At 42.3% G+C, this 12,913-nt stretch overlaps 1 protein-coding gene across 2 annotated transcripts in view; it reads left to right on the forward strand.

Moving 5' to 3' along the window:
• Positions 1-12,913, forward strand: part of SCML2 (Scm polycomb group protein like 2) — a 161,288-nt gene that overhangs the window by 34,716 nt on the left and 113,659 nt on the right. The window contains exons 11-15 of one of the 2 annotated variants that reach the window (XM_082220869.1): positions 2,447-2,629; positions 5,578-5,691; positions 6,854-7,135; positions 8,066-8,229; positions 10,424-11,562. In XM_082220869.1, the coding sequence (XP_082076995.1) occupies positions 2,447-2,629; positions 5,578-5,691; positions 6,854-7,135; positions 8,066-8,229; positions 10,424-10,549 (869 nt within the window). In that variant the 3' untranslated portion in view covers positions 10,550-11,562. Of the gene's footprint in view, positions 1-2,446; positions 2,630-5,577; positions 5,692-6,853; positions 7,136-8,065; positions 8,271-10,423; positions 11,563-12,913 lie in introns of those variants that run through there. The other variant, XM_082220870.1, reaches the window with a different exon arrangement.

Genomic DNA, 12,913 nt, shown 5'->3' on the forward strand with positions numbered 1-12,913 from the left:
ATGCAGGCTTTTGCTGAAGCTTGGAGAGCGAGAGGGGTCGGTGCGCACCGACCCCTCTCGCTCCCCAGGCTTCAGGAATACATCCGCAGCCTAGGCAGCCCTATGGGAGGTCCGGCAGGGATGTCTAGGCTGTGGATAGCAGCCTGCCGCCCGGCGGGCGGGGCGCCCTGAAGCAGAGCGCCCCTCCGCGCGCCAGGCAGACATCCGCAGCGTGGGGAGCCTTGCCGGAGGTCCCGGCAAGGCTTCCCACGCTGCGGATAGCAGCCTGCCGCCCGGTGGGCGGGGCGCCCTAAAGCAGAGCGCCCCCCCCCCGCACGCCAGGCAGACATCCGCAGCGTGGGGAGCCTTGCCGGAGTTCCCGGCAAGGCTCCCCACGCTGCAGATAGCAGCCTGCCGCCCGGCGCGAGGGGCGGCCTGAAGCAGAGTGCCCCCGCGCCAGGCAGACATCGGTCAGCCCCACAAGCTCGGGGGACAGCAGGGAGGCGCAGCGCCGCCATCCTGCTGTTCCTCGACCTGGTTCTGTTTCCCCGACCTGCTTTTGGGGGGGAAATAAAGGAAAAAAATTTTTCCTTTATTTCCCCCCCAAAAAAACTAGGTGCGTCCTATGGGACGGAGCGTCCTATGGAGCGAAAAATACGGTAAATGACACACTTCATTTTATTTATTTGATCCCGCGGTAAATAAGGTAGAACTAGGTTTCTTTATGCTTACATTATCTAAACATTTTATTTTTAATGGAAACCATGTTTATGCTGTTGTTTTATAGTAAAAGAGCAAAGAGTAAAAGACCTTATGCTTTTTTCTTTTTTACATGAAGTGTTCCGAGCTACTCAGTTTAGAGTTCCCACTAAATGGATTTTTAACTGAGATGCTGTTGCTGCTATTCTTTTCCTATAATTATATTTTAGAAGTGTGGAAGGAATAGCATCTTTATTCCCTCACTGTCCTGAGAGCAGATGTGTTGTTTAAATATTTCTCCAGTTCTAAATTAGAGGCTGCTGCTTGTTACTTTTCTCCTGGCAGAAGCAATCTTCAGGACACAAGTTAGCCTTAATTCATATGTTATTAAAAAGTGTTTGCCTTACTTTATTCTCCCTGTATTAATGCCAGATGAGGACAGCAAACTACGGTATGCCTAAACCTTCATTTCCCACAGTATAACTTGTGATGTGCATACTGTGAACATCTTCTGTACGCAAAAGGAAATGTCAGTCTACTGGCATAGATTTAACAGTTAGATATCAGCTTCATTTGTAAGACCCCATTTATTGTACACAGGATGTTTATAGCTTTATGGGATGCAAGAAGTCATAGAAGACTTCAGCTGTTGGTGTAAATTAACGAGCCATTGGTATTTATGAATACAAAGCAACATATATATAAAGTAACTTTTAAAGTGTCTTATAAAATGCAAGGAATGCCATTTGCCAGGCATTTTTACTCAGAGATCACAGGCATTTTTACTCAGAGATAATTCCTATTGAATTATTTGGGGCTTACTTTCAGGTCAGGTGGGCTGGGATTGCAGCCAGAGTTGTAGCAGTACAGCAGCCTCAAATTTTGCCATTGCGGGGTCACGGTCTAGGTTAAGAAAACAACTGTCCAGCTATTTCCAAACATAAAACAAAGCAGAAGTTTCAGCTCTGCAGCGTTTGCTGTTGTCCTTGATTTAAGCAAAATACAAAACAGGGACAGTACCAGCAGTCAGCAGAACAGTTGCTACTCTGATGATTACAGGTAGCCCAAGTCCTACTCGTTTTGAGAAGGGGTCAAGGAGGACCAAAAGCTTCCCCTTACAAGCTGCCTGCATCCCAGACACCAGCCCAGTTCACGTGTCATATTCAACCATGTGCAGGTACAGCGTGGTGATGCATGCTGCTCAAGAGTTCCCATGCTGCTGCTGCTGCTGAGCCACAGACTTAAGCAAAGCCAGTGTCTGGCTAGTCGGGTTGTTTCACCCTCTGGCTCACCATTTGTTTCCTCCAAACAAAACCACAGGCAGTAAGCCAAGAGAAAACCACAAGCCTACGTTCTCATGACTCAAGCTAGATTAATTTTTTTCATCGGTGGCGTAGCAGGGAAGAATTGTTTTGGGAACTTTTGAGCAACCTTTCATTCACATGAAAACCTTGATTTGTTTTACTATGGTTCAGTGTGATATGGGAGCCAGGCCTTTGATGATAAATCTACAGCCGTATAACAAAACTTGCATCAGACTACAGTGCTGCCCTTATTTAAAGATTAGCTTAACCACAGTTACTCTGGATTAGCCAAGGGACAAATGTACAAGCTTTGGTATTGAAATTGGCAAAGACAACACAAGCGTGGCAAAATGTTTGGCCTTCTTTTACCCCCTTTGTTTCTGTCAAACCGAGGGTCTTCTACCATAGGCATTGGTGTTTCAATCAATCCCACCGTGATTTGAGGTCTTCTTTTTACCCTATAGCCTCCTTTGATGGGGAGAAGCACGCCATCAGTCTTCCTTCTGTAAACAGTGCCTCGTTTGTCCTGCGCTTCTTGGAGAAGCTCTGCCACAGCCTGCAGTGCGATAACCTTTTCAGCAGCCAGCCTTTCAGCCCTTACATGGGAAGTGCATACAGCCCCACCGAATATGATAGAAACAAACCAGGTAATCCCCCCCCTGCATTTTTAGAAGTTAGGGTGTGTATTTAAAAAACAATAACAGTTGGATTTATATTTGTGAATATCCGTGTAAACTAATCTAGTGTGAGCCATTTTAAGTCTTGTGCTTAAGATGTGTTGTTTTTCTCTGCTGCCTGATACTATGTGTGCATAATCATAAGCAAGCACTGATAAATTCAATGGATTTTACAACCTTAAGTCTTAAAAGTAAACCTTTCTGGTGTAGCGTGGAATAAGAACTTAGGATTCTTGATTTTAAAAATAGGTTTTAGTGTCTTAGCTTGTTCCTAGATTTTGAAATATACAGCAATAGACACTTATAAAGAAAAGCAGAATACTCCCTTGTAGGGCTGATTCCACACCAGTTGCTGCTCAGGCATCATTCTGGTCATTGGCTGTTGCAGAAAGAAAGCAAACCGATTTTGATAAGCAATTTGAAAATTTGACACTCCTCACCATCAAGCCTCATATTTATGCTGCTGGATTTTTGGTGTGGATTAAATAATTTTGGTTTTTGTCTCCCTCCCCCCCATCAGATTTATAAAGGAATATTATTTATTTATTGCATGTATTAGAAATTGACCGTGGTTGCAATCCATATATATTGTATACTTACCTGGGAGTAAGTCCCATTGAACTCAGTAGAACTTAACTTTTGGATAGCCATACATAGGATTGCTGTGTGAACATGAGATTATATATATTGCTTCCTCAGATAGCCACGTTCAGATGTTAATTGCGAGTTTGAATCTACCCAGTTTCACAGTTGTCTAGGCATTACATTATTACTTAATTTTCTAAAACTGCCTTTTCAGAAGGTTTTCTGTTAGACAACAGTGATTAAAAAAGCTGAGTTACTTCCTAAAAAAATGCTCAAACAGCATTTCCATCATGCATGCCAAATGTGTTATTGCAGTAACTCATCAACTGTCCTATGAAAGGTCCGTTATCCCTGTATGAATTACGTATATGAAACAAGGGGCTGAGAGAAATGTGGCCAAAAGCCTAAGGCCACTGAGGATGCGCATGACTGGGGAGAGATGGGAAGTGGTCAGATTTCCTGGCTCATTCTCTTTGTCACATGATACCCTTCCAAGCTTATTATTTCTGTACCCACAATTTTCAGGAGCTGAAATAGTTGAAGGCTGTGCTTTCAGTATTTTTGAGAAACTGTAGTTTGGCATCTGCCATGGCCATTAAAAAAAAGATGCACAGATGGTTAAGTATGCACATTTTAATCATTGCTTATTATGTCAATTGCTGCATGCTGCAATGAGCAAATTGACTGCAGTCCCTCTGTGGTATACTGTGTTCCTTTTTCAGTGAAGAATACACCTTCTTTTCCCTGCTTTACGGGTGACATCAGGTGGAGAGTTCAGCTCCCCCTAATGACTGAAGGCAGAAATCACTGTTCATATTTTTAGAAGCTTCTTATGTTCTCAGATCAGCCGTATTCTGCCTTTACCAAGTGTGTTCATGGCATGCATGCTCTCTCCATGATCTTTGCTTCTGGCGTATTACTGTATATAGTTTTGCTTTTGTTTTTATGGTTTGTGTGTCTGTTTAGTACCTCTAGTCTTTTCCTCCAGTAGTGTTTTTTAAAAATTATTTTTTACCTCCGTTGTGTCTTATCCTTCACTCTTTTCCTGCCCCTTGGTCAGCTCATTGCTAACTTTTTTTCCTGCTCTCCATTTGCCTCAGCTTTTTCCTATACCTCTGAACTTACAAAGAGAGAGGGCCCTTTGGTTTCTGCTCTATATTTCACCTTCCTCTCTTCATGAGGACTCTGTCCATAGCCATCCCTCTGTCATTGTCAAGTTGTTCTCCGTTTTGGTTTTACCTCCTTGCACCAAAATCATAGCAAACATTTTGGGGCTTATGGTCTTGATGAACTACCGTATTTTTTGCACCATAACACTCACTTTTTTCCTCCTAGAAAGTAAGGGGAAATGTCTGTGCGTGTTATGGAGGGAATACCTATGGGTGGCGGGGGGGATCTGCTGCAGTCTTGAGCAGAGGATCCATGGTTCCCCTTCCTTCCCTCCTCCGTGGTTACAAAGCATGGATCCACATGGATCCTCAGGATTTTTACATTGGGCTATTCCAAACTCACTGTCAGATCACATGTCTGTGGCCACAGCATTAACCACAAAAATCATATATCCACTATTTCGTTGAGAATATTTTTTTTTCTTGTTTTCCTCCTCTAAAAACTACATGCGTGTTATGGTCTGGTGCGTGTTATAGAGCGAAAAATACGGTAAGTCACCCCTTAGGCATGGCATCACACCTGACCTCTTCAGTGGACCCATTTCAGAGATCAGGTGCATCTGCCCAGGTCAGTTCATCAGCCTCTTCCCTGGTAGCTTCAGGAGTCAAATCTTCAGAAAGAAGCTCCTCTTGGACAGTTACCATCTTGGGTGCCAGCTCTGGAAGCGCCCTATCAACTTCCTAGAGCTTGGTCTTTCTAATGGCTTTCCGTTAGAGAACTGATCTGAGAACACAAGGGAACACCAAAAGCTTCTACAAAACTGAACAGGGATTTCTGCCTTCAGCTACTGGGGGGAGATAAACTTTACACCTAATGTTATCAGCACATGCATGGGGAAAGAGCCCTTCATGAATACCAAATGGTATCATCGTAACTGTTTTCTCCAATGACAGCGCTTTGGAGCGATTTGTGCAGAGGAGCACATACAGGGAAGTGGTTACACCAGAATGGAAAATCAACATACATTTTTGCATAGAAACGTTTATGAGCAAGGTATTCACAGATCCATGCAATGTAGAAAAACCCACAAGGGTTCCCATAGGTGTTTTTTCTACAGGAACCAGCCCAAAGCATTTCCCCAAAGGAAATGTAGGGACTACATAAGGCAATTAGAAGTGGGTGGTTGTTGTTTTTTAAAGTGAATCCTTTTCCCCCTCTCCCAGCAAAAGAGGAAATCTCTGACAACAGAAGTACAAAGCGATATTCTCAGGATTCGCCGTCCTATACTGCCCCCCTGTCTCCTAAACTACCAAGGACTGAAGCTCATCCCTCAGAAGGTAACTACTGTTATATTTCTTTACAAAAGAAGCACTGCATTTCTAGGCAGTCTAGCCCAAGAGCACATATACCCAAAACCCACATGAATAGAATGCATGGCTACTAGACAGGATGGCTATGTTTCACCTCCGTTGTTGCGCTCGGGTCCTCCTTGCAAGCTTCCCCTGGGCATCTGGTCACTGTGACCGCAGCATGCTGGACTAGATGGGTGACTGGCCTGATTCAAAAGGGACTCTTCTTGTTTTCTCATGCAGTCCAGGCTTGTACTAGATTCTGTGGCAGGCACACCCAGCTTGGAAGGATAGAGGGAAATATTCAACACACAAATAACACACTAGGCTACTTCCTCAGGACTGCACTATATGGTGTGGCTCACTGATTTAAGTGGGTTTACGTCTACATATATTGTTCAGTACTAGGACAGGCAAAACAAACTGCACGTTGATTCTAATGAAAACTGGAGAAATGAATATGTATAAGCAGTTTCCTTACTCACCAATTCTTAAATTACACCCCAAATCCATACACATCTGGGATTACTGCCACTTCTACAGGAGCCCTTTTCTCTGAAATCACCCTTGTTTGTGTACTGTATTTTTCGCTCTATACGACGCACCAGACCACAAGACGCACCTAGTTTTTGGAGGAGGAAAACAAGAAAAAAAATATTCTGAATCTTAGAAGTCAGAACAGCAAGAGGGATCGCTGTGCAGTGAAAGCAGCAATCCCTTTTGCTGTTCTGGCTTCTGGGATAGCTGCACAGCCTGCATTCACTCCATAAGACGCACACACGTTTCCCCTTACTTTTTAGGAGGGAAAAAGTGAGTCTTATAGAGCAAAAAATACGGTATTTTTTATGGGGAATCTAGTTACCATATAGGCACAGTTCCTCTTCTGTGTCTTTTCCACTATAATCTGGGGAGAGATGGTGCACTGGCACTAAACAGCATCAGTGCAGATGGGGAAAATGCTGTCTTGTTCGTGTCTTTGAATGGAGGGAGCCCTAATTAGAATACCAGCCCTTTTTACAGCAAAGTATTTGTAGACATAGCTCTTTTTTTCAAAAAAAAACCCAAAAACCCAAACCACCCTATTCTCAAGGATATTGCCATAATACTTCCTAATGTAAATGCATTATTTATGTTAAATTACTTTATACAGCGGAAACCTTGCCAAGTGAAGAAAATGGCACTTCCAAAGAACACAGATTTTCAGAGGACTCAATGGATTCTGCACTTAATTTAGTCAATCCCGCAAGCCCTAACTGCCGGAATTCCACTGAATATCGAACCTCAGGGAGTGCAGCCTATTACAGGAATTCTCTTCCGCCAGTGACTGCTACCTCAAACACAGCACCAATTCTACGGAGATTGTCGTCAAGTTCTGCTGGGAACAGCAGTTACTATGAAGTCAACAGGAACAGGCTGCAGAGGAGGATTGAAGGTACAGTCTAGTTCTTTAAAAGTTCATGCTCTGTTTTGTCTTCTTAACAATATATAAACTCATATACTATTGCTTTTTTCTTGCCTTGTTGAACAAAAACTAGTTTATAAAGCTGGTTCTGAACATGCTTTGATATGCAAGGATTTGAAAAAAAAAGTCAAAACTTGCAAAGTTATCAGACATGCCAGAAATCAAGTTAGCCACCCAATCTTGCTCTGTAGAGATTCCTCATGTTGTAATGTCCTCCCTCCTGAGTTTATAAGGGATTGGCTGGTTGTAGGTCGCTGAAGAGCCATTTCTGAAATGTAGGAAAAAATCATGATTGAAGATTCCTCTCTTCCTTAACGGTGTTTTAGGTATTTCCTCAACTCTCCTTGATATCTCAGAAGTTGGTAGGTAGTTAATTCTCAGTTGTCACTTCTATTCTTGAACCTGCTGTACCTTAACTATAGTGTGGTGTAATCTGTATTATTCAGGCCTTCCTAACCTATGAAAGTCTGGCCAGAGGAGCTAATTGTTGCATTTCACAAATACCAGTTCACTCTTCTCTTTTCTGTAGGCAGAACATCAAGTGTAGTGGAGCCTTAAGAGCAAACATATGTGATATTTTATAGATATAAAATGTCACCATATGGTATTTTCCCTCTTACCACCCTTCTTAATTAACCAGTAATGCTGTCAGGTATATATTTAACCACAGCATGAATAATAATAAAAAGCACTAAGTATTTGCAGATTATTATTAAATATAATCCTTCTTACATGGAGAGGCACTCACAAGGAATGGCAGGGAAGGCTCACCATGTGGTAATTTGCCCCCTCTTATTTATAAATGGAAGCCCAAGAACTTGGTGTTGTGTGTCCAAAATGAGCTGGTTATACAAATGGCATTTCCACCTTCCTCAGTTTCTTGATTTTTTAATATTTAAGCTGCAAGCTCCACAACAGGACCCGACCTCAGCACGCTAAAACGAGAACCCTCCCGCGTACCCAGTAAGGATCCTTCTATGTGGTCGATAGATGAAGTCATGCGATTTGTGAAAGAAGCTGATCCTCAAGCATTAGCACCTCACGCAGAACTCTTCAGAAGACACGTAAGGAGGCTGTTTGCTTATATTACAACATTTAATCTATTGTACTAAAGGACCCCTGACCATTAGGTCCAGTCGTGACCGACTCTGGGGTTGCGGCGCTCATCTCGCTTTATTGGCCGAGGGAGCCAGCGTACAGCTTCCGGGTCATGTGGCCAGCAGCGCACAAACCAGAGCAGCGCACGGAAATGCCGTTTACCTTCCTGCCGGAGCGGTACCTATTTATCGACTTCCACTTTGACATGCTTTTGAACTGCTAGGTTGGCAGGAGCAGGGACCGAGCAATAGGAGCTCACCCTGTCGCGGGGATTCAAACCGCCGACCTTCTGATCGGCAAGTCCTAGGCTCTGTGGTTTAACCCACAGCGCCACCCGCATCCCAGTCTATTGTACTACATGAGAGTAAAAAAAACCTGGGCACAACCTTTGAGAAATTGTGGGGCTTTTTCTAGGGACACAAACCATTTTGCTTTTTAAAAACAAACAAAAAACAAGAGCAAACCTATAGCAAGCTCACTTGAAGCCAACCATTGTGATGAATCACATTCTCTGTTGGGTTCTTCACTACAAAACATTTTAAAACCAACTATTAGCCTGTGAAGCATGACCCGTTATTGTGTAATTCTCTGGCAGCCCTCTGGAGACTACATAATCTCTGCATTTTGTTTTTATTTTGTCAGGCAATAACTTTCCAGTCCTTTCTAGTCCCAACAAAACTTAGAAGCATACACCATCCAAGCAGGCATTTTTGGTAGGACACATTTAAAGGTCTTAAAATCATTTCCTAGCTCAAATTGAGATTGGTTCCCAGTTTGAGGCTATAGCTGACTGACTCTCGCTACGAAAAGATGAGGCTGCTGAACAGACTCTTAGGCCTTGGGGGTTGTTGATGCTGGTTTTTTGTATCTTTATTTTAGATCATGCTGTGATTTATTCGGAAATGGTTCAGTTTGGTTTTGCATATTTTAATGTTTTATTTATTATTTTTGACTACTTTTGTTAAGTTGTGGTTGAGGGTTTTTTCCCCCATGTTGTAAACTGCCTTGAGCATGAACTCTGGAAAGGCAGCATACAAATAATTTATTTCCCTGCAGAACCCTTCCAATAATTTAGAATTTTCTGTGTTTTATTTATTATTTTTGACTACTTTTGTTAAGTTGTGTTTGAGGGTTTTTCCCCCCATGTTGTAAACTGCCTTCAGCATGAACTCTGGAAAGGCAGCATACAAATAATTTATTTCCCTGCAGAACCCTTCCAATAATTTAGAATTTTCTGTGGCCAAAATTCAGTGAAAAGCCATTTCTTTTGCTTGGCAGGGTTTCTGCTATATAAAATAATTTAACACAAATAGTGCATTTACATTCGGAAGTATTTTGGCAATATCCTTGAGAATAGCTTTAAAAAAAGCTATGTCTACAAATACTTTGCTGTAAAAAGGACTGGTATCCTAATTAAAGGTAAAGGACCCCTGGCAGTTAAGTCCAGTCGTAGACGACTGGGGTTGCAGCGCTCATCTCGCTTTACAGGCCGAGGGAGCCGGCGTTTATCCGCAGTTTTTCCGGGCCATGTGGCCAGCATGACATAAGCCGCTTCTGGTGCAGTGGAACACCGAGACCAGAGCAGTGCACGGAAACGCCGTTTACCTTCCCACCAGAGCGATGCCTATTTAACTACTTGCACTTTTGGCGTGCTTTTGAACTGCTAGGTTGGCAGGAGCAGGGACCGAGCAACGGGAGCTCATCCCATTGCATGGATTCGAACCGCCAACCTTCTGATTGGCAAGCCCAAGAGGCCCAGTGGTTTAGACCACAGCGCCACCCACGTCCCTTGGTATCCTAATTAAGCTTCACAGATAGAAGGGCTCCTTCCATTCACAGACGTGACGAAGACCCTAGGTCAGCCTTTACCAACCTTGTGCCCTCCAGAGGATTGGGATTACAGCTCCCATCAGTCCCTGCCAGCACAGGTGTTTTGGAGGGCGCAAGTTTGGCAAAGACTGCCCCAGATCATAATTTATCATTCTCTTTATGATGTTTCTCCAAGGCTGTACTCTATAACCTACTATATCTTGTTTAGCTTATTACACGCAGATGCACATTGTTTCATGCAAGCCTAGTACTATTTTTTCTTTCCTTTTCAAGGATTCTAGACCAAGATATTACCAGGTGGTTAATCCTTATTGTGTGCTCTTTCCACAGGAAATTGATGGAAAGGCTCTCTTGCTACTGAGGAGTGATATGATAATGAAATACATGGGACTGAAGTTGGGGCCTGCACTAAAGCTGTGCTACCACATCGAGAGACTTAAGCAAGGGAAATACTAGGCAACTGATGCACAACTATAATGTCACATGTTTATTGGACAACCTCTCAGGTTCATCAAGATGGGGGAAGGCACAATACAGCGTGAACTTTGCCTGACTGAGCATCTTAGAAATGGGCGAGAGATGGTCCATTCACTTCAGAAAAACAAGTTTCCAGCAGATCGTGTCCAGTGTTCCATTCACCGTGCAGTCCTAAACTGTCACTAGTTTCCAGAAGTTTCTTTCCCACAATATGAAATTTGTTGTCAAGAGAAAGTAGTTACATTTTTGTATTTACAAAACTTTCAAGGTTCAGGGAAAGGCAGCGCCATGGGTATTTACATGGGACGTTCTAAATATATTTGCAACCATTTGGCTTCAGCTGGTGCATTTTCATTCAGAACCAAAACAGCTGAATTTCCAAAGGAATTAAATATGCTATCAGGATCTTAACATTCCTTGTTTTGCAAAGGTGACTGAATTAATAATGCTAAACGGGAAAAGGTATTAATGTCTGCAATGAGTTCACTTCTCAGTTAACATCCTGATACTCCAGGAGATCACTATTCAGTTATGCTACATAGGTTTCCACAAAGGGAATAGCCATATGAAATGTTCTGTATGTGTGCGCGCTGTGTGTTTAAAAACAAAAGAAAGCTTTTGTAAAGAGTTTTAAATTATGAGGGGAATTTTTGTAGTGTTGACAATTTAAGCTGGCAGTATTTCTTTTTCTTTTTTTGAGAAGGAAGTTCTCGTGGCTGATTTGAACAGCCAACTTTTCCAGGTGAGTGAACAAATTTCCTCCTCGCTCACTGGAACCTGTGCCACCTATCATTTTGAATCATTCCGTCTCTGTGGAGCTTAACATGAACATAAAACGTTCATGCGCTTGTATATTTGTGTGTAAGTACGATACATGCGTCTGTGCTGTACATAGTGTTCATTTTTTTAGAAAGTCTTTTAAAAGGTACTTTTGCACTGTGACAGATGACAAACTGTAGAGATAAAAGTTTTACCAGTAAAAACAAGAAAAACCATGCACAATCCATTTTGGCCTCTGTTTACAGATTGTTATGCGCAGTATGAGGCTTTGTGAACACTCTGCTGAGCACTATAATCATTTCTTGACACCCATTCAACTACAGGCTTCTTGCTGGAGGACAGGGTGGGGAGGGGAAGAAAGGGGCCTATATCCTTTTCCTCTATCACTCCAAATCTCAGATGATTTCATGCTTTCAGGCCTGACTGCACTGAAGTCTGTTAGGTTCTGTGAAATCCAGCAAGTATTTCTGCACGCAGCTCTAGTACTAGACGCACGGGTCTGAACTCCACAAAGCACCTTTTGCTGCATGTGGATCACCCTTGCTGGATGAAAGTGAATGTGTCTTCTTGCTGTTATTGACTTAACACCTGTCTGCTTTCTGGAGGGATAAGAAACAACCAAAGGACAGGTGGATTCACGCAGGGGAGTGTCCCTGTACTATGCAATATTTTGGATTTTCATCATGTCGTGCTGAGCCATTTTGTTCTGGGAAGATTTCTGGAGAAAAAGGTGTGGTGACTTTTTTTTGTTCTGAATTTCTATCTTGCCCTCAGCTTCTTTTAAAGTAGAAAAAAATGACAATTTTAACAAAGAAGTTGAACTGCACATGGATGTGTGTGTGTGTATTATACACTTTGGTGCTGTTTCTATAAGCTACAAGAAGTGCTGATAGTAAAACATTTTACTGTCACTGCCAATATCATATCAGGGACAATTGTGTACATTTGCTGTGTAGGAAATGGAATGTACTGTATGTAATAGTACAAGTGATGATAGAGAAGATGTAGTCCAAAAAGGAAGGTAGATTTTATATTTCTTATTGCCTTTTTATATCAAATGTGTCTAGTTAAAGAAAGTATTTTTACACATTACTCATTTGAAAATGCCTTGCTTGCTGGTATACTAGTATTACTCAGGTTTAGCAAAAAGTACCGCAAAGTCTCAAAACAATTTCCAGTCTTAAGTATTTCTTTAAATCACTGCAATATGATTTAAATGAGTTCACTTCAGAGGTGTGTTGTATTTTATAAACAGCCTGATGTTAATATTTGTTGTGTCTGCTAAATAGTTCCCTCTATTAAGTGTACAAACCATTATACCAGCCCAGAATGGCTTTGGAACTGTGCCACACAGCTCTTGCAGATGTTTGGAATTGAGCTGCAAGGGCTGCAATATATTTTATGAAATTACAGTGGTGCCCCGCAAGATGAAATTAATTCGTTCCGCAATTTTTGTCGTCTAGCGAATTTTTCGTCTTGCGAAGCACGAAATCCCATAGGAATGCATTGAAAATCAATTAATGCGTTCCTATGGTCAAAAAAAGTCCAAACAAAGCCAAATTT

Source organism: Podarcis vaucheri, assembly GCF_965113315.1.
Source record: "Podarcis vaucheri genome assembly, chromosome: 4".
In the NCBI taxonomy this organism is placed as follows: Eukaryota; Metazoa; Chordata; class Lepidosauria; order Squamata; family Lacertidae; genus Podarcis; species Podarcis vaucheri.